Here is a 24,457-nt window from a genome sequence, read left to right as displayed (position 1 = left end):
AAGAAATATTTTACCTTATCAATCCATTCACTTCCAAAAATACAACGCACACCATTTGAAAACATACTTTCTTTGTTTCAATTTGTTTGTGATGATTTTTTTTTTAAAAAAAAAAATATTCTTGTAATCTGTAGTAAAATATTATTTAATCTTCTAACTTTAAACATGAAATATGAAAAGTTGAAATTTAAAAAGAAATTGTCAATAATATAATTAAAGAAAGAAACATATTTTTAGAAACGGACTAAAAAAATGAAACAAATAAATTTAAACGAAAGAAATGTGAAAACAAATAAATAGCATTTCGATTGCCATTTCGTGAAATGTGAAACAAATAAATTTAAACATGAAATGTGAAAAGTTAGAAATTGTAATTATAGTATAAAATTCTTTGTTTGCCATTTCGTGATTCTCTTGATAGGAAATTTAGCGTAGGAATAAATAGCAGAAATCACGCGGTAACAATAGTAATTAAGACTCTTGCGTGGAACCTAATGTTGTGGATTCCAAAAGGGTTGATTCTGAAATTAGTGGAAATTAAAGCAGCAGCCTGCAAAAGCGATATGCAGGATCAAACTCAGTCAACTTGCCCAAATTGCATCTTTTTTCCTAAATTCAGACCAAGGATTTCTTATCTACTTTTTTTTAATTTTTGGGAGGAAAATTCACCGTTACTATTTTTTGAATGTGTCTGCTTTTATGCAATAGTTCACAAATTATTAGTAGATATAACCACACTGATAATTTGATGTGACGAGTTTGACTTAGAAAGTGACCAAGTGGCGGATATTCCCCAGCACCCCTTTTCGAGATAGCACACTCGTTGCATTGAATTCCACCGATTGAAAAAGGATCACATAGAACTCGATCCCTTGTCTCCCCAAGGAGTTACCCTAGTTGTTTACCCCCAAAAAAGTAATGCGATGAATAAACTATTTTGAATTAGACCTAAGACTTAATTTAACATCATTCTTTCTTTTGAGTGCATTGGCCTTGGTGTGGACTGTGGTTTCATTACTTCGAGGTGGATTGTGCCAACTTCCTCTTGTATAAAACTACTCCTTACTTGATCTTCCACGTGTAGGTCTATCTTGACCACGCATCTTGTATATTTTTGCCTTTACACTTGTTATATCAACTCGGTTATTCTTTTGATTTTTTTTCTTATGTACATTGATAGTGCAAAAACTATTACTTTTTCATTCCTTTAGTTTGGCTTAGTTCTGAGTTTGACTTTTTGAAATTTATAGTCTAAAATAAGGTATAGATCATTTTATTAAAAATAAAAGTTTTTGTGACTATAAATTATTTCATTAAGAATAAAATAAGTATTTTAAAATTAAATTGTTATTAAATATAAAAAAAATGTCATTTTTTTCATATAAAGGACAAAGAGAGTAATAATTATTTTAACAAGTTGTATCGGGTAAATTTTTCATATTATCAATTTCACTTTTTATGTATCGATATTTACCTTTTGAGTGTCCTGGTAATTCTTTTACACGATCTATGTATAACAGTTAAACTCAATAAAGGTAGTAGCAACATGATCTCCCTCCAGTTCCAATCAGATCCTCTGGAATTTGATGTTGTGCAAAGTGATATGTATTAAAGATAGGGTGAATGATTTGGACTGACCTCTGCTTCCAAGTTACATGTCTAATGTTTTAAGAAATGGAGGAAAAAGGGTCTTTGTACATACACAAGTCACAACACAGGTCAAGAGGTCCCATTTTGCCTTTAGTATTAAGAAAATAAACAAAACAAAAAGACAAAAGTTGCTGCACTACTCTAAAAGCGATACTATTATTAGCTAGTGGAAAACCTCGCGCCGAAGTAATCGTCACACAGTTTCAATATGTAAGAATTCTATGCAATTTTTTGGGAAGGAAAAGGAAACAAAGCTTTATATTATACTTTTGTGTTTGGCCATGAAAAGAAACAAAAATCGTATAACAACCCAAAGATTATATTTGATTATGTACATAAAATGAGCGTAACAAAACAATTTTTGCAATTAAGTTTTATCTATCTTCAAGTAAGTTGAGTTCTAAGACGTAAGTTTTATTTGAACGAATTTGAGATTTAATCTTAACATGTTCAAAATTATGAATTCTTTAAAAAGAGGGATTCAAAATTTAATACTACTACTTTTCAGGATTGTTTACGTAATGTTAAAAATAATGGGTTCACTACTAACTTGATCAAAAGGACACTTAGTTGAAGATTTTTCATTTTAAGTCTGAAAGAGTGACAACATACAAATTAGACCAAACTAAACTTGAGTTACATTAATTAATAATTTAATAGCAAGATTACAAATTAAAACAGAATCCAGTACATTTTTCAACCCCATATCTGATATCTTGTTGATTGGAACTGGAGCTGTGAGTCGTCAGCTCCATGTTCATCCCAAGACTGTGAAGCAATCTCATATGGGTAGGTGACAAATGATGATCCAAAATCCATCAGATCTTCATGATCATTTGATAAGTTGGCATTCCAGCAGTTCACAATATCTGTTGTAGCTGTAAATTTCTGGAAAGAGGAACTGGTTTCTGCATATAACTTTTCTTTAGAAAAGGAATTGATGTTATATACTAGGTTGTTTGGGGACGCGGAGTCCGCGGTGATATGGACAGTCGTAATGTCATGAATACTAGGCCTCCTCTTATCTTTGCCTCCTCCTGATATCTGTCTCTGATAGTATTTCTGAGCATGACTAGCTACTTGAGTTGGAGTTCTTGAAATTACCATTTTCTTCGATATGTTCCTCCAATCCCCTTTTCCATACTTCTCAAGTCCCATCAGAAATCTCCTATACCAAAAATAATTTTTGGATTCAAGATTTTTCTTCAAAAAATTATAATGTAAAAAATAATGAATCGAAACATTGGACGTTCTGGTGCATTTTCAAAATTTATCGAAAATCTAATACAGTGTAATCGGGTGTGAGATAACACCCTCCCGTTCCCTTAGATCCCCCCCTGTCTATTAACAGCAACAAATATTAAAAGGAAAAAGAAAAAACAGAGTATGAATAGATCTAGGATGCACCTGTGTTCTTCTTCAGTCCATGGTACACCTTTTTTTCTTTCTTGATCAGATGATTTACTCCCTCTTTTTCTAAATGTTTGTAATCCACAATGATCAACCAATTCCAAGGTAATCGAAGAGGCGAAATAACCAGGATTTGGAACCAATCCAGCTTCAATATCTGAAACATCAGAAACAAGTGCTTTATATTGATTCATTACATCAATAACTGACTTTCCAGGGATGAGGGCAGCCACTTTAAACCATCTATCAGGAGTTTTCTCATCATATATTGCAATAGCACTTTCAAATTGCTTGTTCTCTTCTTTAGTCCATTCTCTCTTCTCGTTTATCCAACTTGAATTTGGTAAAAAAGAAGTAGAAAATAAAGTTTCCATTTCACAAACAAGTGGTGTGCTAGGTTAGTACTATAATGATAAGATTTTTGTGATTCCCCCAAAGATAGTTATAATTAATTGATCAGAATCATATACTGGGAATAAGAATACCCTTTTTTGAACACAGAATATTGGATTAGAGAAAGAGGCTACTACTTTTCAGAATCAAAAAAATGAAGTTTGAGAAAGGTGATCAATGTACAGTGGCAACGGATTTTTGATGTATCAATGAATAGGCTTTGTATTATATGAAATGAAATGATGAGTGGAACAAAAACTCATAATAAAAAGGAGACATCGATCGGGAGATGGGTCCACCAGTCGTAAGATTAGATATGTGTAACACTACATGCTACACGTTTCTATTTTTAATCATAAATATCAGCAACGTTAGTGCATGAGGTTTAAAAAGATAATCCCTCCGTCTTTTTTATCTTCTTTTAATTTGACACGGAATTTTAAAAAAATAAATAAATTATGTGGTCTTAACTAAAATACTTTCTTCGTTAACTTTTACTTATCATATTTGAACTTAATATTTTAATTAAAAAAATAATGATTAGCACGACGAGTTTACCACACTATATCGCTATTAATTGATATTTAGTTTTAGATCTTGAAAAATGTTTTAAGGAATAAGTAATTAGTGTTAAGGGTAAAACATAGAAAAAGTAACAAGTAAAAGTATAAAAATCTATTTTTGATATAGTGGACAAGTAAAAGTGAATAGATAGAGTATCTAAATGTACCATAATATTACTTAATATTTAATTTTATGATCTTAAACATATCATATAAAAAGTTGAAATAAAAAAAAATACATTCTTTTTAAATAATTTGTTTTTTTTAAAAAAAAAGTAAAAAGGCAATTGAAATGAAGGGATGAATACCATTTTATGTTAGCATAAAGGACCTCTATAGATCATGCTATCTCTTCCTTTACCTTCTTATATAGAATAGAAGGTGTTATCTCTCATGTAACTTGTTTCAACAATCCAGAGTAGATTGTCTTTGAATTTGATCAATTGAATTCCTCCCAAGTAAATCAATAATGATTGTCGTTACATTCTTTTGTTTTTTTAACAATTTCGTTCAATTTTTTTACTTGAAATGCAAATAAGAAAAACGTATAAGCAAAAGGTGAAATAGCTTATATTTGAATTTAATTAAGTATATATACATGTTGCACCCTTTTATCTTTTGGCATAGAGCTCTTTTATTTTAGATTACTTTGATTAAGATTTTTATATCATTAATAATAAAGGGTATTGTCGATCAGAATGTAAATTCTAATACTTTAGACTGAGGTCCAATTTTCTTTAATATAACTTACTGGATGATGATGTCCATCTTGTTTAAGGATTTGTATTTTTTATTTTTATTTTTTGTCCTATCTTATAGGAAAGTATTAACTAATTGGGAAGTGAAACAACATCTTTTTTTACCATAATTTTTTTATTTTTTAAGATTATAAGTTGTGTTGATTTGTAATATTTTTGTGTAGTTTTGAATATATAAATTTTATATTAAAAAATATATATCTGAATTCGTAATCAAAATAAAGTCTTTAAATTCTTATACTTTGAATAGTTTTAAGGGAAAAGGGTTAAAAATGCCCTTAACGTATCTCAAATGGTTCAGAAATGCCCTCCTTCCACCTTTTGGTTTAAAAATGCCCTCAACGTTTTTTTAAGGTTCAAAATTGCCCTTTATTAACAGCCCACTAACATAATAAATGATGACTCATTTAATTAGCCAAGTGACTTTATCTTATTGGTCCACCTAATTTTTAAAATCCAGCCCAACGACCCGACCCATCTGTGCTACAAAAATTTAAACCCACCCAAAAACCCATTTTCATATTAACCTATCTTATCTTTGAGCTCCATTTTAGGACGACTCTCAACCTCTTTTGTAGCATCCGACGATGGCGATTGAGGGTTGCAAATCACAACACCTCTAGTTATGTTCTTCAGATAATACTTTTTTGTTTCTTCAATCTTTTACACAGTTGATTCCAGTACTCTGCAACTTAGGTAATGTTTTGCTTTTTTAGGAGTTTGATTAGGAGTTTGTAGAGGTGGGTTTACAGCAGAATCTTGATATTGATCAGTTTCAGATTTCTGTTGGAATTATGAGATGTTTTTGCTTGAGAATTGTTGAAATTCAGGTCAATTATTGACTTTTGATGAGCTTTTCTGCTCTGGATCGGTTTGTTCCTAAGCTTTCAAGGCATTTTCTGAAGATATGTAGGGGGATTCTATTAAAGATGTCTGTAAATTGCAAATTGTTGGGCACGAATTAGAGCTTCTCTTCAAGTTTTAGGCTGAAGAAGGCCAGAGAGTCTTCGCTAGGACCAAATTGTGGGTGGAGATGGGAAATGAAGCTTTTGTTTTTATGGCTCATTTTCTTTGGAATTGGATTTTTTGGTTGGTCATTAGCTTGAATGGTGGTGTTTATAGTTGGAAGCAGGAGGCTTCAGAACCAAATGAAGATAAATCTTATTTTCTTCTTGAACGTTTCAATGTCAGCAAGGAACAAATTCAAGATTTAGCTAACCTTATTCTTTGTAGTTCTTCCTTCCTTTTCTTCTTGAAATTAACTGAAGGAGGTAGGAAGAAAGAAGAGAGTTAGAACAAATGGAAACAAAAGATCCAAAATTAATCGGTCATATCGGGTCAGATTTGAAATGGATTTCTAGATTAAGTGGGTCATATATTTTGAAATAGGTAAAGAAAATCCATGTCACAATTGCCATGTCATTGTTCTGTTAATAAAGGGCAATTTTGAACCTTAAAAAAACGTTGAGGGCATTTTTAAACCAAAAGGTGGAAGGAGGGCATTTTTGAACCATTTGAGATACGTTAAGGGCATTTTTAACCCTTTTCCCTAGTTTTAATAAATTGAGAAGAGAGCACGTAAAAATAACAATGTTCTTATATTATCTTAATTATATGTATTTGAATAGGATTTCTTTAGAAAAAATTGAAGCGATACTCGCTTAAGGTGGGTGCTTGGGTGGGATAGCATTTTGAAATGAGATAATTACACGAAGTGGTTGCTGAAAAATTAAAAATAATATATTTAGGTCCAATTTATTGTATATCATCATTTATTCGGTTTATTATTTAATAAAGACAATTAAATATCAAAAGGTATACAATCTTATGATCTCATAGTATTTCAGCCACTTTTTCCTAATTTTTCCTTATCCCACGCTTATTCCTTGTTTTTTCCTTCGTTAAATTCATTATCTCATATTCCAATCTGTATGGCATGACATTCTCTTGAAGGATTTTAAGAGAAGAGTTACAAATTAAAAAATAACTTATTATAAATATTGTGTTGTAGTCACTATCTTGAAAGCAAAATCATTATAGTCTATCGCTTGATTCCATGGTTACATTCAAACACGTGATTGAAAGTTTGGAGGCTGCCCAAAATCAATTGCGCAAAAAAATATTCAAGGAAGAAGAAACGAGGAAGATGTTTTTTTTTTCCTTTTGATTGGTATATCTTATGTTCATCAAAGACACTTCTTATATATGATATTGCAAGAGGAGTTATTATAAAGATAAGAGTTAATTTGAAAAATGAATGGTGACTGTTAATGCTATTAACATCACATTTTGCAGAAACTCTTTTTTTGTTTTGAAATGGATATGTTCTTCTCTTTGTAACGTATTTTTCTTTGTATTGTTTACATTATACAAAATGAATAGAGGTAGAATTAATTTCACAATTATCACACTGAATATCAACCCAATCTCGATAAGAATCAATATGCTACACTTGAGCAGATCCTGAAGATCATGAGACTTTATTTTTTGGCTATTTTCGTCGATTCTACACCCTCTAATCAGCAATAGAAGTCTCTACCTTATAACCTTTTTGAAAAAAGTCCTCACATTTGCGCAAGACCTTGGTCAAATTTATAGTCGCGAAGATAAAGAGCTATAACCTAAACTCGTTATCAAAACAAACCTCTTCGGTATCAAAATAAGTAGCGAAGCTAGAAATTTAAACAAACTTCTTCCGTATCAAAATAAGTAGCGAAGCTAGAAATTTTATCAAGGGCGTTTGAAAAAAATATTGTGTTATTTGAGGTTTGAACCTAATATATAGTTCTTGATTCAAATGGATACCCATTACCACTGTGTCAAAGTTGTAGCTTTTGTTAAGGGTGCTTATGTTCCTCATTTCAACAGAATGTGCCCTTTGAGGTGGTTGTGAGATAAATTCAACAGCAGAAGTAGTGAATTTAGGGATTTCTCCTTCAAACTCATTCCTCATAGATGTTATCTAGAATATGATATCCCTCAAAACTATTTTCTACTTTCATATAATATTCCAGCTTTGATTTGTGCACGTCCATGTTCATCATTGCTTTGAAGCCGTTTGGAAGGTAAAGATCCACTAAATGAATTTAATTTCCGAAGAGATAAAAAATGTTAACATTCATGGTTGTGAATGTTCTAGAGACAAAGCAAAGAAAAAAGAAGAAGCTGAAAGAGAATCTCAATTCACATACATTCCAACTTAATGAATCAGTTACGCATCAATAGTATTTATACAATCTGAATTAAGCTTCAATTAGTAAACCTCTTAGTTGTCACTCTAACTAACTAGCTAACTAACTTCTAGCCACTTCTTAACAGCTTGAGTTACTACAAACTCATCTGTGGTTACATCAACTTGCCTCTTGGTTTAACACCCCCTCTCCAGTTGATGGTTGAAACAGGTTCTTAAGTCCAATTTTACTTACTAAATATTCATGTTGAGATCTTCCCAAGCCTTTTGTAAGTATGTCTGCCAGTTGCTCTTCTGTTGATACATGATTAGTTCTAATCATGCCTTGAGTGATTCTTTCTCTTTACAAAGTGACAATCAATGTCAATATGTTTAGTTCTTTCATGAAATATAGGATTTGTTGCTATTTGAATTGCAGCTTTACTATCACACATTAGGTCTATAGGTTGTTTAATATGCACTCCCAATTCTCTGAACAGCCCTATCAGCCAAGTAAGTTTTGCAGTACATGCAACCATGCTTCTAAACTTAGCTTCAGCTGAACTTCTTGACACAGTCTCCTGTTTCTTGGACTTCCAGGATATTACAGCTCCACCAAACTTCACCAAATACCCAGTAACAGATTTTCTTGCTTCCAGACAAGCACCCCAGTCTGAATCACAATAGGCAAATAGTTGACTAGTAGCTTGAGATGGCATCAGTAAACCCATTCCTGGTAAGCCCTTGATATATCTTACAACTCTCAGTGCAGCTTCCATATGAGATATTTTTGGACAATGCATGTATTGGATAAGGACTTGAATTGCAAAAGCTATGTCCAACCTGGTCATTGTTAGGTACAAAAGTTTCCCTACTAGCCTTGGATATGCTGTAGGATCTCTCAAAGTTTTATCATTGTGTCCTGTCTTGGTAGATATATTTTTGTCATATTCCACAGAAGTCAATTTCTGATTAACTTCAAGTGGTGCATTGACTGGCTTTGATCCACTCAAACCAGTTTCTGAAACTAACTCTAATGCATATTTTCTTTGGCATGTCATGATTCCCTCTTGTGATCTGGCTACTTCAATCCCCAAGAAGAACTTAAGTTCTCCAAGATCTTTCATCTTGAATTTGTGCTTCAAATCTTCCCTTGCTTTATTGATCAAGACCAGATTATTTCCAGTAACTAGTAAGTCATCTACATACACTAGAATTATCACCAACTCTTCTCCTGACTTCTTGGTAAACAACGAGTAGTCATAATGACTTTGAGTGAATCCCATCTGAATAAGAGCATCAGTCAGTTTCTTATTCCACTGTCTTGGAGCTTGTTTAAGTCCATACAATGACTTATGAAGTTTGCAGACCATCTGAGACTCCCCCTGTCTAGCAAACCCTTCAGGAATATGCATATACACCTCTTCCACCAATTCACCATTTAAAAAAGCATTATGGACATCCATCTGAAAAATGCACCACTGTTTGGAAGCTGCAAGTGTTATTAAAGACCTGACTGTTACCATTTTAGCAACAGGAGAAAAGGTTTCAGAGTAATCTATACCAGTTGCTGGCTATAACCCTTTGCTACTAAACGAGCCTTGTACCTTTCCACGTCACCAGAAGATTTATATTTCACCTTGTACACCCACTTACAGCCAATAAGAACCTTACCAGGAGGAAGTTCTACAACAGACCAGGTGTGATTGGATTCTAAAGCATCTATTTCAAATTGCATAGCATGTACCCAAAAGGGATCTGAGGAAGCTTGCTGGAAAGAGGAAGGTTCAGAGATAGAGAAGTAGGCATGTAGGGCATGTTTATAAGATTGTGAAAGATGAGAATAAGAGTCATATGAGGACATGGGATAAGAACAAGTGTGAGAGGAGGGAGTAACAAAATCAGTCATCCATCTGGGAGGATGTCTGATTCTGGTAGATTTTCTTGGTTCAACTGGTGATGAGATTTGTGGTGGAGGCTGAGGAGGTGGTGGGCTTGGAGAAGGACTACTAGAAGGAACTTCCAGATGAGAGAACTGCAGAATAGAAAACATAGGAGAACCAAGAGACTTGGTATGAAGGAAAGGAAATATGGACTCATGAAACACTATATTTCTACTGACAAAGAAGGATTGGGACTGAAGATCATAGATGGAGTAGCCTTTCTTTATGGAGGAGTATCCCATGAAGACACCAGGAATTGCACTACTAAAAAAACAGTGAATACCGACCTAAAAATTTCCGACATCAAATGGAGGTCGGTAATTTCCGACCTCCGGAGGTCGGTATTTACAAGTAGTCGGTTTTTATTCAAAATAAAGAGGGAAAACCAAATTCCGACCTCCGGAGGTCGGAATTTTTCCCGGAAAAAATGAATTACAATAAAAATACCGACCTCATGAGGTCGGTATATTTTATATTTAATTGAGAAAATAATACCGACATCAAGAGGTCGGTTTTTATTGTAATTCATTAAAAATTCCGACCTCAGGAGGTCGGAATTTTTTCTCAATTAAATATTTTATAATTCCGACTTCCGAATGTCGGTAGTAAGTAATTAAAATACCGACCTCATGAGGTCGGTATTTTTATTTCATCTAATTACTATTAATTAAAGCGACATCCGGAGGTCGGTATTTTTATTTCATCTAATTACTTTTAAAAGCGACATCCGGAGGTCGATTTGCGGAAAGCGGGAAAACCAAATTCCGACCTCTGGAGGTCGGAAATTTTCTCGGAAAAAATGAATTACAATAAAAAGCGACCTCTTGATGTCGGTATTAAAAAATAAATAAATAACAATATTTTATTTTTTCTCAATAGGTTTTGTGTAAAATAAAAAACAAAAAAAATTATAATACCGACTTCCGTATGTTGGGAAAATTAAATAGTAAAAATAAATTAATATAAAATACCGACCTCATGAGGTCGGTATTTTTTATATTTATTTGAGAAAATAATACCGACATCAAGAGGTCGGTTTTTATTGTAATTCATTAAAAATTCCGACCTCCTGAGGTCGGAATTTTTTCTCAATTAAATATTTCATAATACCGACTTCCGAATGTCGGTAAAAATTAAATAGTATGTAATTAAAATACCGACCTCATGAGGTCGGTATTTTTATTTCGACTATTAATTAAAGCGACATCCGGAGGTCGGTATTTTTATTTCATCTAATTACTTTTAAAAGCGACATCCGGAGGTTGGTTTGCGATTTGCGGGTAAACCAAATTCCGACCTCAAGAAGTCGGAATTTTTCCCAGAAAATGAATTACAATAAAAACCGACCTCTTGATGTCGGTATTATTTTCTATTTTGATTTAATTTTATTTAAATCGTTTTCCGGAGGACCATTTTGTGTTCTTAAAATTTAATGTGATACATATATATATATATATATATATATATATGTTTAATTAATAAAATCAACCTCAAAAGGTGAGTTTATATTAAAATATATATATATATATACATAGATGTATATATATGTATGTATACATATACATATATTATATGTTGATGTGTAGTTTAATTATATATGTTTAATTAATAAAATCAACCTCAAGAGGTGAGTTTATATTAAAATAATTATATATATATATATATATACTAGATATAGGACCCCGTGCCAGCACGGGGCCCAATATATATTTTTTATTTATTTTAATTTATGTCATATTATGGAATTTGAGAAGTTATTGAAATTTTTATATGATTGTGAATGACAAAAGTCTTACATCAGTGGTTAATGAGATGGGTGGACTCCTTATAAGGCTTGGGTAATCCTCCTCCCTTTGAGCTAGCTTTTGGGTGTGAGTTAGGCCTAAGACCTAATTTCACAAAAAATCCTCATTTGGAAATGGAGATTTTGTTTGGAAACCACCAAGGGGTCCATAAAATACATTTGATTTCAATATGAGAACGTCTAAGCTTGTAGGTCAACTATCATCAAGGTAGATGGTCTAAGCTTGTAAGGCTTTTCAATGCACTCAAACCATTTTGGGAACTGCCCGTGAATTTCATTCTCCGAGAGATCCAAAATCGATAGGGAAAGGTGACGTTGATATTATCCTTGTTGCTACTCCATGATAAACCACTATGAGAAAGATAACGGTTTATCATGCTTGATAACATTATTTCTGCTACAATCTCTCCGCTCAACTTATTTTGTTCAAGATTGACATAAGTTAGATTCACAAGATCTCTAAACGATTGAGGTATGAGACCATAGAGTTGATTTTGAAACAAATAAAGGAGTTGGTCTTGAACTCAGGAAGTGGTCCACTGAAACAATTCCTCCCCAGTGATAACAGAATCAATGAAGGAAGACTAAGCATCCGAGAAGGGATTGAGCCATTGAGTGAGTTAAATGACAAATTGAGGTAATCGGATTTTGAAGTCTGTTAGCAGTGAAAGGTAGTGGACCCCTGACCAATTCCCTGTGGAAATGGACAACTCCATAAGTCATTCCCCGAAAGATCAAGTGTTTGGAGATGACGAAGCTAGAAAAGGCTACTATTGGGGATGGATAATTCCTTCAAGAATGTTATAACTGAGCGTCCAAACCAATAACATGGCCAGTGAAGTTATCGCAGGTAACTCCATCCCACCTACAACAATCATTACTAGTTGTATTCCAAAACGTCCACTTAGAATAGGCTACAAGTGAATGTTTGATGTGTAGAAGTGCAACGGAATCATGAGAAGAGCAAAGTGGACCAACCCATTGTTGGAGTGCTTCACCCATAATCAGAGGTCTCAGGTTCGAGCCCTGGATATGGAGAAAATCTTGTTGGGAGCGCCACTCCCGAACGGGCCCTGCAGAGCGCAATCCAAATTTAGTCGGAGCTTCAATGTGGGCTCCAGACACCGGGTGAAAAACCAAAAAAAGAGCAAAGTGGATGCCTAAAAGCAAAAGAAACCACTTCAACTGCATAGAGAAATAGAAAGAAGGAGAGTGAATTGTATTCTCTCCATCTCTCTCTTTCAAATGATGTGCTATCATTTATTTCAAACCAAAGAATAAGGCAAACAATAACAAAGACTACTTTGTTCACTTGTTGCTTACTCAAACTACACGTCCATTAGTCAATGGTACCAAAAGAGACCCCAATAATTACATTTTTTTTAGATAATTAAAGACGTTAACAATTAGTACATTATTTAGTAATAAACTAACTTTTCAGCATTTGAAAGCGTGTGAAACATTCTTAGCTTTAGCAACTGAACAAAATTCACTTTGTGATGACGAATGGGATCAATCTAATAAGTACTATTTATCTTCTTTCTATTTTAAGAGGAAAATATATCCTCAACTTTGTATTAGAGCTGCATTCATTAAAAAGCTACTTACATATGTTTTCATTTTATCGTTATATAAATGATAGATACAAAAACTTTGAAAAAAATTACAAATTCACAATAAACATTAGGAAAATCACGCTTTGAACTGTAGATTTAAGATCCATTTTCGTTAATACAATTGTCTCTCCGTTTTAACTAAAGTTTCATACTTATAAAAGTTTTAAGAAAAATCTTGCAAATTGACATTATGCATTAACAAAATATAACGGTGAGCTTAGTGGGTAAAAAATGTAACATAAAAAAGCCCCCGTAAACTAGTGTAGATATTTCACTTTGAACACCTAGACTAGGGGTGTCAAATATAACCCAAAAAGTGATGTTCCAATCCTCCCAATTTTTTAAGGATTTGTGCATAAGAACTTCATCTTGGATTGATTTTTGAGCAATTTTCACATATAACAAACATAAAAATCATATTTGTATATTATAGTTATAGTTTGCATAATTACACTCCATAACAAATTTTTTGTTTGTTATGGAGCTTTTGATTTGTATAATTCGCTAAAAACATCCAAATTTATACAAATTGTTCAGTTTCGTATAAATTCATTTACTCATTGTAATTTGTATAATAAAATATGTAGATGTATAATTATAAGTGTATAAGACGAAAATATATGTATTTGTATTTGTATATATATTTTTCTCTCGCTTTATACAAAGACAAATGCATTTTATAAATTTTATACCAAAATGTATACAAAGGCTAATTATATACCAAAAATAAATAATTGTCTACCAAATCAGATGACAAAAAAATGAAATGTTTGCTACAAATTATAATTAAAATAAACTATGGCTATAACATTTAATTTGAATTAATAGTTTGTTATTTCATACAATTTTCCCTTGATTTCAGCCCAACCCAGCATTACCCATTTTGAAAGTGATCGAATTGTCAAGTGTTGCACGGTGCTTAATGAAAGCACAATGTGAAGTTTAAAATTGTCACGGAGTATATGTTATGTATCTAACATAGATATATGATAAAACTATGAATTAATAGACGCTATCTACTTAACCACACACAGAAGAAGCAAGAGCAGGGGAAGTATAATGAATTTAATAGCAAATTCCTAAAGGTTGTACAGATAAATATTCAAATCTGAATCATCTAATAATCTAATAAATCTTGCAAATGTACATCCATCTTTTGGATTCACCCGGCAAATGTTCAAAAAGATGGGAAAAGACTGGTCAATGACATCAGAGAAATAAAAGCCTTTCATTATATCACAGAAAAAATAGGGCTACTCTTAAATCTCAATAAGTATATTCTCGACAAATACCTGGTAACTCTCACGCCTACCATCAACAGCATTAAGCTTTAGAACATTGTAAAATCCATATCAAAACTATACTCAACATGCTAGACTTGCCAACTCAAACTGAAACCAAAAGGCATCCAACAATAATAGAATCCTCAATTATTGCACTACTTCATTTATAGATGTCTCTCAAACACCAAAACGAACTGAACCATAGTTTTTCAAGGAAAAAAAGTGGGCGGCAAATTCCAAGATTGTTTTCAGCATAATGAATGGATCTATCAAATGCAACTATTCTTCGAAAGCAAATAGATAAAACCTGGTAGGAGTAAAAAAGATTTAAAGCAAAAACACAGCTGAATAGTCATACAAAAAAGTTGCATTGCTCCATAAGCAAATTTAGTCGCATCTAATCAGATGTATGAGTCTTGGTATTAACCAGAAATGATAAAAACGAAAAAGATAAGATGAGACTCCACAAAGCACAATACAAAATTTAACTAACTACTTTTTAGGATGAAGATTCCTCATCATTGAAAACATTGATGTAGCACACAATAGCCACCCAAAGCAACCAACGATTTCAATCAAGATCCTTGACCTCTAAATGCTCACTGCAAAATAAAAGATCAACTTAAGCAACTTCAAATATAATCAAGTTGTATAGTGTACACAACAATACAATTGAAATTAGTCACAAGAGTACAAGACTGGCCAAAATAACTACTAAAAAGTTCAACTCAAATAATCAGACATCAATCACATTCATATGACAAATCAAAAAAGGAAAACCATCTAACCATATCTTTAGATAACTTCTCTTCACATATGTAGGCACAAGTTTATTCACAAAGGCACTTGTCAACACTAATGTTCCACCAGCAAGATATACCTCTTTGGTGAATAATTATTCAAATGAATCGTACAGTACACCTTCAAGCTCAAACATAGTAGTAAAAATGGTTTCACTTGGAAGTTCTTTTCAAATCTCAGTAAATATCAGCAGTTTGGAATTACTTTTAACAGAAGATACAAAAATAAAGAATCCTAGAAAGAATTCAGATAGAACCAATATGTAGCATTCCCTGTATGTAGGAGCCTAATTTGTCATAACTAAGGTATGAAGTCAAGTAAACAGTTTGTTAACTAGTTACATAACTCTTACACTACCAGCTTATCCTAAAATACTTGCAATTTTCACAAATATGTAGAAAGACTATACATAGTGAAAGATTGAAAGATAATTCTTAACTGTTCTATTATCTCTTGACACCATTCTTGACTATAGTATGCTAGACAATAAGGAGAAGACACAAGGCAGTATCCAAATATATATTCAAAAGATAATCATTGAAGCTTAGAAGTTCAATAACATAGGCCAGACACCAAGTTGATCCTCAAGCAATCTATAGCCGCCTAAAGTTGAAGTGCATTTTATTAATTAAAAACTGAACTATACCATGCAAATTGTGTCTAAACAGAGAACAGAGGAACACAAAATTCAATCAATTTCATTACTTAGCACATCTAAACACTAGGATGAAAACACAAGAAACAACCAACTAAGGAAGTTACCTTAAATGTTGCTTGGGTACATGAAAACCCTAACCTTAGCTCCCTGAAAAATTAGGCAATAAAATTACACAACAGTTGAGTAAAAATCAAATCTTTATCTCTCCCATAATCACAAGCATGCTGAATAACACGATTAAATCAATGAATGGCATATTATAAGAAAATAAAAAAAGTACCATGGATTTAGGAGGCAAATTGGACTTGAACTTAGCTCTAACAACGCCACTGTTTCCATGTGGCCTACAAACTTTGCCCCAAATGCAACGATAGTGCGAGTTATTCTTCTTTGTCTTTGCCTTGTAGATGTATCCCAGCCTCTTCCCAAGGTACCAGTCCACTTCTTCCTTAGTGTTCACTCCCTCGATCTGAATCAACGAAGTGTTGGGATACTGGTTCGATTTCGACCTAAAGAAGGAGGAAAAAAAAGATCAATATACATCTTTTCACCAAGCAGAATATTGCAAAACAAACAGAAAGCTACCTTTTGTATCCAAGAACAGTTCCTCTAACGTAGAGTCTGCGAAAAAATATGGAGAAAATGAGGTTGAGCAGATGATTAATGCAGAGAAAATGGAGATGGAAGATGCAATTGAAATAATGATGTACCTAACGCGTTCTCCTTGGCGTCCCTTCACCATTTTCGCTTCAATGGGCTGGCGCTGCGCTGATTGATGGCTGCGAAGAAGAAACCTAAACCCTAGACGAGTTGTTATGTAGAAAGAGATATATTTATATGATCGGGTGCCAATTGGATGGGCTGGAGGCCCCAATCACTGGAGTTGGGCTTTAATTTAGATTAGGTCTGGGGACCGGTGAAAAAATGGATGATTTGCACAAAAGGGATACTTTTGTGATACATTATTTAAATATTAGCCTCAGTTTTAGAGCCCGTTTGTTCATGTGATATGACATCATAAGATGAAGTTGGTGTTTAGTTTGAACATATAATTTGGATTTTTTATACTGTATGTTTTCTCATAAACATAAAATTATCATAAGTTGTAAAACTATTAAAATTGTCCCAAATCTATACAATCTTACCAAATAAGCAAAAATTTATATAATCGCATAATATATTTTTGCACAAAACTATTCTAAAAAATACAGCATTTATTAATCAAACTTTAATTGAATAAAAAATAAAATTGAACATAAGTTGTAGTGTTCAAGGTGTTGGTAGCTAAGAAAATTATTTTTTCAATTAATGTCACAATGGTTAGTCTTGTACATTCAATATAATGATGAAATTTTTTATTATTAACATTGATTTGAATGAAGTAGTAATGAATTTGATAAAAAAAATAATGAATTTGGTGAATAAAAATGATAAATTTAAAATTGATTTGAATTTTTTTTTTATATTGGCAAGAATAATCCTTATATGAGATATAAACGGTTTAAAAAGTAATGATATGGATTATAAAATCTATTTACATATGAAACAAATAACTAGTAGATATATATAAATTAAATGTGGGCTCTTTTTACAAAATATAAACTTGCGGGTCAAATTTTGTATTTGAAAATTTTCAAATCATGATTTTTGAAAAATTTTGGAATTTCAAATCATGAGATGAAACGCCTACTTAGTATTTTTTACAAAAATATAACACACAACATCAATAATAATATATCCAATAAAATCTTACTAAGTGTGGTCTACAGAGTATAGTGTGTACATAGAACTTATCACTACTTTGTGAAAGTAGAGACGTTATTTCTAAAAGACCATCGACTCAAATGCATCAAATCCAAGTAAAGGAAGAAAAAACAATGAAGAAAGCATATCAATTAATTAAAAAAAGGGAAAATGCATAAGTACCCCCCCCCCCCCAACCTATGCCTGAAATCCCAGAAACACACATAACATTTACTAAGGTCCTATTACCCCTCCTGAACTTAATTTATCTATAATATTCTACCCCTTTTCGGCTTACGTGGCACTATCCTTGAAAAAATTGTCAACATGCGTTGGGCCCACAAGATAGTGCCACGTAGGCCAAAAAGGGGTAGAATATTACATATAAAATAAGTTCGGGGGGGGGGGGGGGTAATAGGACCTTAGTAAAGATTAGATGTATCTCTGGGATTTCGGGCATAGGTTGGGGGGGTACTTATGCATTTTCCCTTTAAAAAAAAAACATTGTAGAGTATACAAGAGGGAACAATAGCAAAATAAAATAGTGTGACACTCAAAACACAATAAACAACATATGACAAAAACTGCAAGGGTACGACTAGTAGTACGACAGGCACTAACAAGTCTAAATCCTCGCAAAGTAAGACAACATTATACTCCTACCAACATTCTACCTTAATACGCAATCTTCACTCTTTCCTATCTAGAGTTATGTCCTCGATAATATGAAATTACGTCATGTCATGTCTAATAACCTCTCTTCAATCTTTTTCGGCCAACCACTACTCCTCTGTGTACCCCTATAGTCAGTCTCTCACACCTCCTCTTAACATGTCCAAACCATCTCAATCTCACTTCTCTCATCTTGTCCGCCATAAAGGTCACTCCCACTTTTTCTTGGATAACCTTATTCTTAAAATTGTTGCTCCTAGTGTGCCCACACATCCATCTCCACATCCCCATTTCCGCAACATGCATCTTCTGAATATGTGAATTCTTGATTGGTCAGCACCTCATGCAAAAATATAACATGCAACAATAACATTCATGTATTTGTATAAAAATGATTTCTTTAATTTAATGAATCAAAAATGATAATAATGCTTTAGGATTCTTCGAAATTGAATAAAAATATCTTCCATTAATAGTTTTGTCCAAATTTTTTTTTATTTTTTTCGAAATCAATAACAGACTCGAAATTTCAGAAACGTTTTGAATAACAATAATTCGTCGCAATCGAGAAAAGAGATATCACTAATAACCACTACTAAATATACCAACCAAAATTTTACTAACAATTACTAATAAAAAAATAAAAATCGCTATCAATAATTACATACATTCGTCTCGAGAAATCCATTTGGGTTGGGGCGGCGCGCCCCTATAACACTAGGGGGTTGGTATGTTGCTCTAGTAGTGTGCCCAAATGGGGGTCTAGCATGACGCGTCAACAGTGCGCCCAATCAGACCCCCAATAAATAGAGACCTGACGCGACCAATTAGGCCCCCAATAAATGGAGGTCTGGCGGCGCCGCCAATAGTGCGCGCAGAGCGTCAGTACACTTTCTTTCTCCATTCTTTATTTCGTATTTGTTCTTTCAAAATGTATCTTCGCTCTCTTTCTGATTTTAACTATCCAAACTACATCTAATCATTGAGAAATCCTATATATCCTAAACATAATTCTTGATTCACTACTACAAAACATGTTTTTTGTGGCAATTATTTAGCTGCAATTAGTCATTTGCCACTAATTAATTCTTTAAGCTGAAATATTAGCGGCATATGTACTATAGCCATTAAAAGATATCTTTTTAGTGACAATTAAAATGATTTTCCAGTAAATATCACTAATTTAACATAACTTTTCATGCTATTAACTTTTTCCTCTAATTTTTCTACTACATAAAACATTCCCTCCAATTAGTAACAAGAAACTTTATTTTTTTTTTTTTAAAATCCTACTCCCGCTTAAGTCTAGAGTTATTTGTATATCGCCTCGGGCCCTCAACACATTGCTCAAGCAAAAAAATCCATGGTAGTCATCATCTTTGCCTTTCAAAATCTCCATCCATAGGTAATCCTAAGGTTTTAATTTCATACAAACTCATGATCTTACTGAAACAAACCTTTGATCACATAGTCACTGGTAGGATTTTTGGGTCAAGTTCTGTTAACTAATTGAAAAAATATTGATGTTGGGAGCCATGTGAAGTTTCAAGGTTTTCACAATTTAGTTCTTACTTTATGTTTTCTTGTAGGTTTTACTGGATTCATCTCATCCTTCAATTTATTGTCTTCATCTGACAAATATTTTGATTCCTAGGTATTCATACAATTGTGACGATTTGTGATTTTATGAAAGTAATTTCTTCTGTATTTACTAAGTGTGTTGTGTGATTTACGCCTGCTATTGATTTAAGGGGAAATTGATTACTCTATTTGCTAATGTTACTGTTAACATATTCAACTCTCGTGATTGTTTGAATTTTTTTTTACTTTAATTGATGAATATCAATTACTTTACTTGAATCGACTACATTAGGACCCTGTTTTATTGGTATTTCTGATACTTTCCTAAAAACATGAAAATACCTTGAGTAGAAATCTCAACAACAACACCAAACTATTTAAAAAGTTTTGTGGTATGTTGATCTGTATGTTCGACTTGGGGATATTAAACTGAAACTGAATTTCTTATCGATATTGAGATTTAATTGAAGAGGAATGTTTGATTTTTATGATTGTATCTCTACGTTTAGAAACTGAATAGTTTTCCAGGTCTCCCTGTTGAAGTTGAATTGTTTGAAGAACTTGAAAACAAGCCGAGTTGATGAGACTTGAGTTTTTAGTCTGTGATAGTACTCTTTTGACAACTTTATGATTGGTGAAATTGATAGTTTGAAAATTACATTTTTCACTGTTGAATTTTGTTAGAAGTCGTCATAAAGTAAATCTGAGAAGGAATTTATGGCATGCATTACATTCTTATATTTTCTTCTCTTCTTCTCCACTTCTCTACTTCTTTTCTTTGTTTCTCTACTACTAGCTTGTTGATACATGTCTTTTTTAACTTGCAATCTGTAACTTTTCTCTGTTTTTTTAATATTCTTATTTTTGATGGAGCTGCTGGAAGTGATTTATGACTTGAGTTCTAGAACTAGAACTAAAAACTATATTTTGATCTGAGAACATGTTTTGAGTCTTAGATTTCAACAAAAAGTTCACTGAGGTTTGATGAAAGGGAACTCAGTTCATTTAGAATATGTCTTGGTTGCTCAAGCTTTGTTAGGAAAGATGTACATGGCATATTAACGACACTCCTATCAAGTGTCTATGAAACTATTTTGGGATAACTATTGAGTAGCGTTATTAAAAGTGTGCACTTTGTCGCTTAAAGTGAAAAGATAAGAGAAGTTATATTACTTTATTATAGTGAGACCAGGCTATAGATAAAGAGTGAGTGTTTCAGTCCCAGAAGCTAGGAAAAGCTCTCTTTACTACTACAACGAGGTTGGAAATTTCTAATTTTTTCTTAAGAAAATCCATAATAAAACACTTTGCGACTTATTTCCAAAGATTTTTCTTTGTTTCACTTCTCTTGTTGCGACACTCTTTCAAGCGACTGCAAGGTTAGCTTTTCATCTCTTCTTCCAATCTTTTTTTCTTCTTGTTATTTTTTGTTTCTCTATTTCTTTGTTGTGCGAGCTACCTGCTATAGTTTTTCTTTTGACCGGCAATCTACATGTTTTCTCTATTTTTTCATCTCTTCTTCTTGAAAGAGCTGCTGAAAAGAATGTATTATTTGAGTTGCATTTTTTAGACTAGAACTGAAAATTGTATTTTGAAGTGAGAACATGTTTGAGTGTTAAAATTCAGTAGAAAGTTCATTGGGTAAAAGAAAGGGAACTAGATCCAATATGAGCTGAAAGTTTTTGTATATAGCTCAGTTGCTCAAGCGTGTTTTAGGTAAAGTGTACATGGTTGTTTAGAAACACTTCTATCAAGTCACTATTGTTGTTTTTGGTGAACTCTTTAGTTGTGTTCTTAAAAGTGAGTGCTTTGTCGCTTAAAGCGAGAAGTGACGTGAAGTTGTATCGCTTATTTCTCGATTTTGCTCTTCTTCTTCTCTTCTCTATTTCTCTAATTCTCTGTTGTGCAAGTTAGCTACAACAGTTTTCCTTTTTACCTAATCGCAGGTTTTATCTCTTTTTTCTTTTCTTCTTCTTGACAGAGCTGTTGGAAAGAATGTATTACCTGAGTTACAGTTTTTAGACTAAAGCTGCAAATTATATTTTTAAGTGAGAACATAGTTTGAGTGTTAAAATTCAATAGAAAGTTCATTAGGTTGAAGAAAGGGATCTAGATTCAATATGAGCTGAAAAATTTAAGATATTGCTCGGTTGCTCGGTAAAGTGTACATTGTTGTTTAGCAACACTTCTATCATGTCGCTATTGTTGTTATGGGATAACTCCTTACTAGTTTTCTTAAAAGTGAGTGCTTTGTCGCTTAAAGCGAGAAGCGACACGAATCTGTATGGCTTATTTCTCGATTATGCTCTGCTTCTTCTCCTCTTTTATTCTTCTTTTCTCTGTTTCTCTATTTCTCTGTTGTGTGAGCTAGCTGCCACATTTTTTTTACCTGCGATCTACAAGTGTTCTCAGTTCTTTCTTTTCTTCTTCTTCATAGGGCTGTTGGTACAAATGTATTACCAAAGTTACATTTTTTTATACTAGAACTGAAAATTATATTTTGAAGTGAAAACATGTTTTGAGTGTTAAAATTGAATATAGGGTTCATTGGGTTGAAGAAAGGGAACTAGATTCAATATGAGCTTAAAAATTTAAGATATAGCTCGGTTGTTCAAACTTGTTTTAGGTAAAGTGTACATTGTTTTTTAGCAACACTTTTGTCAAGCCGCTATTGTTGTTTTGGGTGAACTCCTTATTAGTGTTCTTAAAAGTGAGTGCTTTGTCCCTAGAAGCGACGCGAAGTTGTATCGCTTATTTCTCAAAATATGATCTTCTTCTTCTTTTCTCTGTTTCTCAATTTCTCTATTGTGTGAGCTAGCTGCTAAATTTTTTCTTTTTACCTGCGCTCTTTAAGTTTTCTTTATTTTTTCTTCTCTTCTTCTTGGCAAGGCTATTTGAAAGAATGTATTACCAGAGTTACATTTTTTAGACTAGAACTAAATATTATATTTCGAAATGAGAACATGATTTGAATGTTAAAATTCAATCTAAAGTTCATTGTGTTATAGAAAGGGAACTAGATTCAATATGAGCTGGAAAAAATTAGGATGTAACTCAGTTATTCAAACATGCTTTAGGTAAAGTGTACATTGTTGTTTAGCAACACTTCTATCAAGTCGCTATTGTTGTTTTGGGTGAACTCATGAGTAGTGTTCTTAAAAGTGAGTTCTTTGTCACTTAAAGCGAGAAGCGACACAAAGCTGTATTGCTTATTTCTTGATTATGCTCTATTTTGTCCATGTTTTTTTGTTATTCTGTTTCTGTTTTCACTGCCTCTTATTTTTTTAACGAATTGAAAGATTTTCTTAATGTTTTATTTGTACTAAGATCTTGGTTTTTAACTATGCATATTTAATAGCTCTTAAGAACTGAATTATCTTGTTTAGTTGAAACTGTGTGCTTCGTTTCATGCTTCTCGCTTCACTGAAGCGATCCGTTAGCAGGTGAGCTTTAATTGTGAATTGTTAAAAACCCATTAAGCTACTGATATTTTCAAGATATATATGAAACTTCTTAATAGGTGAATTTCCTTCGGTTTTTGGATGGTAGAGTGTATATTTATTTTTATAAAGCTGGTGGACTTATTTGTTTTGAGTAATTTGAATTGCAATTAGAATCTCTGAAAACTTGAACTGTATATAGCTTAAATCTGTAAGTACGAGATACAAAATCACATCTAGTTTCTATAATTTCTCCTCTATCATGAATATCTTGAGCAACCCTTCATAGAATACTCTTAACTGTGCAATCTGCTAGTAATGTAATGAATATTTAATCTTAACGAGTATTGCTTCTAGCAGATTGTATAGCTCAGCTAACCTCAGTAGACTAACACATAGACATTCGGCACACCTTTAGGCATCTTAGAAGTTGAGACCAAGCGATAGTTGTAAATTGACACTTAAGGAAAGTATGCTCAATTGCCTTAAGTTCCTGATACATAACACACAATTAGTTCATTTGTACCCCTTATTTCATGAGTCTATGTAAGTCCCAAGTGTATTGCAATCAGAAGCTCTAAATACTTCTGAAAAGCTTAAATCTGTATGTAGGATCAACAAAATGACATGTAGCTTAAATCTATAAGTAGAAGCTACAAAATCACAAGTAGTTTCTGTACATTTTCCTTGAACATGAATATTTTGTGCAACCATTCTTAGAATATTTTCAGTTATGCAAGCTTTACCTTGATGGTTCCTTTCTAACAATAAGTGGTAGATATAATCTACTATTAATAAAATGAAGATTTCAACATAATTAGGATTACTTCTAGCATTTTCTATAGCCCAACTAACCTTAGCAGACCAGCTGATAGACATTCGACACACTATTAGGCATCTTAGAAACGGAGACCAAATGATAGCACTAAGTCTACACTTACATCAAAGGTTCTCAATTGTCAAGGTTCCTCCT

The 24,457-nt window shown here is 32.8% G+C and overlaps 2 protein-coding genes across 2 annotated transcripts; both read right to left on the bottom strand.

The window, feature by feature from the left end:
* Nucleotides 1-2,273: 2,273 nt before the first annotated feature.
* On the bottom strand, nucleotides 2,274-3,436 carry LOC125808446 (transcription factor DIVARICATA-like). Its single transcript, XM_049488147.1, has 2 exons — nucleotides 3,058-3,436; nucleotides 2,274-2,818 (listed from the first exon to the last, which is right to left on the bottom strand). Exons 1-2 carry the CDS (start codon nucleotides 3,432-3,434, stop codon nucleotides 2,347-2,349), a joined length of 849 nt encoding a protein of 282 aa, XP_049344104.1. The 5' UTR covers nucleotides 3,435-3,436; the 3' UTR covers nucleotides 2,274-2,346.
* Nucleotides 3,437-14,938: 11,502 nt separating this feature from the next.
* On the bottom strand, nucleotides 14,939-16,853 carry LOC125808473 (60S ribosomal protein L35a-2). Its single transcript, XM_049488175.1, has 5 exons — nucleotides 16,759-16,853; nucleotides 16,634-16,669; nucleotides 16,329-16,557; nucleotides 16,153-16,195; nucleotides 14,939-15,191 (listed from the first exon to the last, which is right to left on the bottom strand). Exons 1-4 carry the CDS (start codon nucleotides 16,788-16,790, stop codon nucleotides 16,154-16,156), a joined length of 339 nt encoding a protein of 112 aa, XP_049344132.1. The 5' UTR covers nucleotides 16,791-16,853; the 3' UTR covers nucleotides 14,939-15,191; nucleotide 16,153.
* Nucleotides 16,854-24,457: the final 7,604 nt, after the last annotated feature.

Source organism: Solanum verrucosum, unplaced genomic scaffold (assembly GCF_900185275.1).
Source record: "Solanum verrucosum unplaced genomic scaffold, falcon-dt-bn FXZP01000112.1, whole genome shotgun sequence".
In the NCBI taxonomy this organism is placed as follows: Eukaryota; Viridiplantae; Streptophyta; class Magnoliopsida; order Solanales; family Solanaceae; genus Solanum; species Solanum verrucosum.
The sequence above is the reverse complement of the archived record's forward strand: the minus strand, read 5'-3'. Positions and strand labels throughout refer to the sequence as shown.

Bases quoted from the DNA above. Each gene is read 5' to 3' on its own strand.
- LOC125808446 (XM_049488147.1), bottom strand. From the start codon at position 3,434: ATGGAAACTTTATTTTCTACTTCTTTTTTACCAAATTCAAGTTGGATA. The intron at 2,819-3,057 runs GTGCATCCTAGA...TTTTTGGTATAG, and splicing joins TGGACTGAAGAAGAACACAG to GAGATTTCTGATGGGACTTG.
- LOC125808473 (XM_049488175.1), bottom strand. From the start codon at position 16,790: ATGGTGAAGGGACGCCAAGGAGAACGCGTTAG. The intron at 16,558-16,633 runs GTAGCTTTCTGT...CTCCTTCTTTAG, and splicing joins ACTGTTCTTGGATACAAAAG to GTCGAAATCGAACCAGTATC. The intron at 16,196-16,328 runs GTACTTTTTTTA...CTAATTTTTCAG, and splicing joins ATTTGCCTCCTAAATCCATG to GGAGCTAAGGTTAGGGTTTT.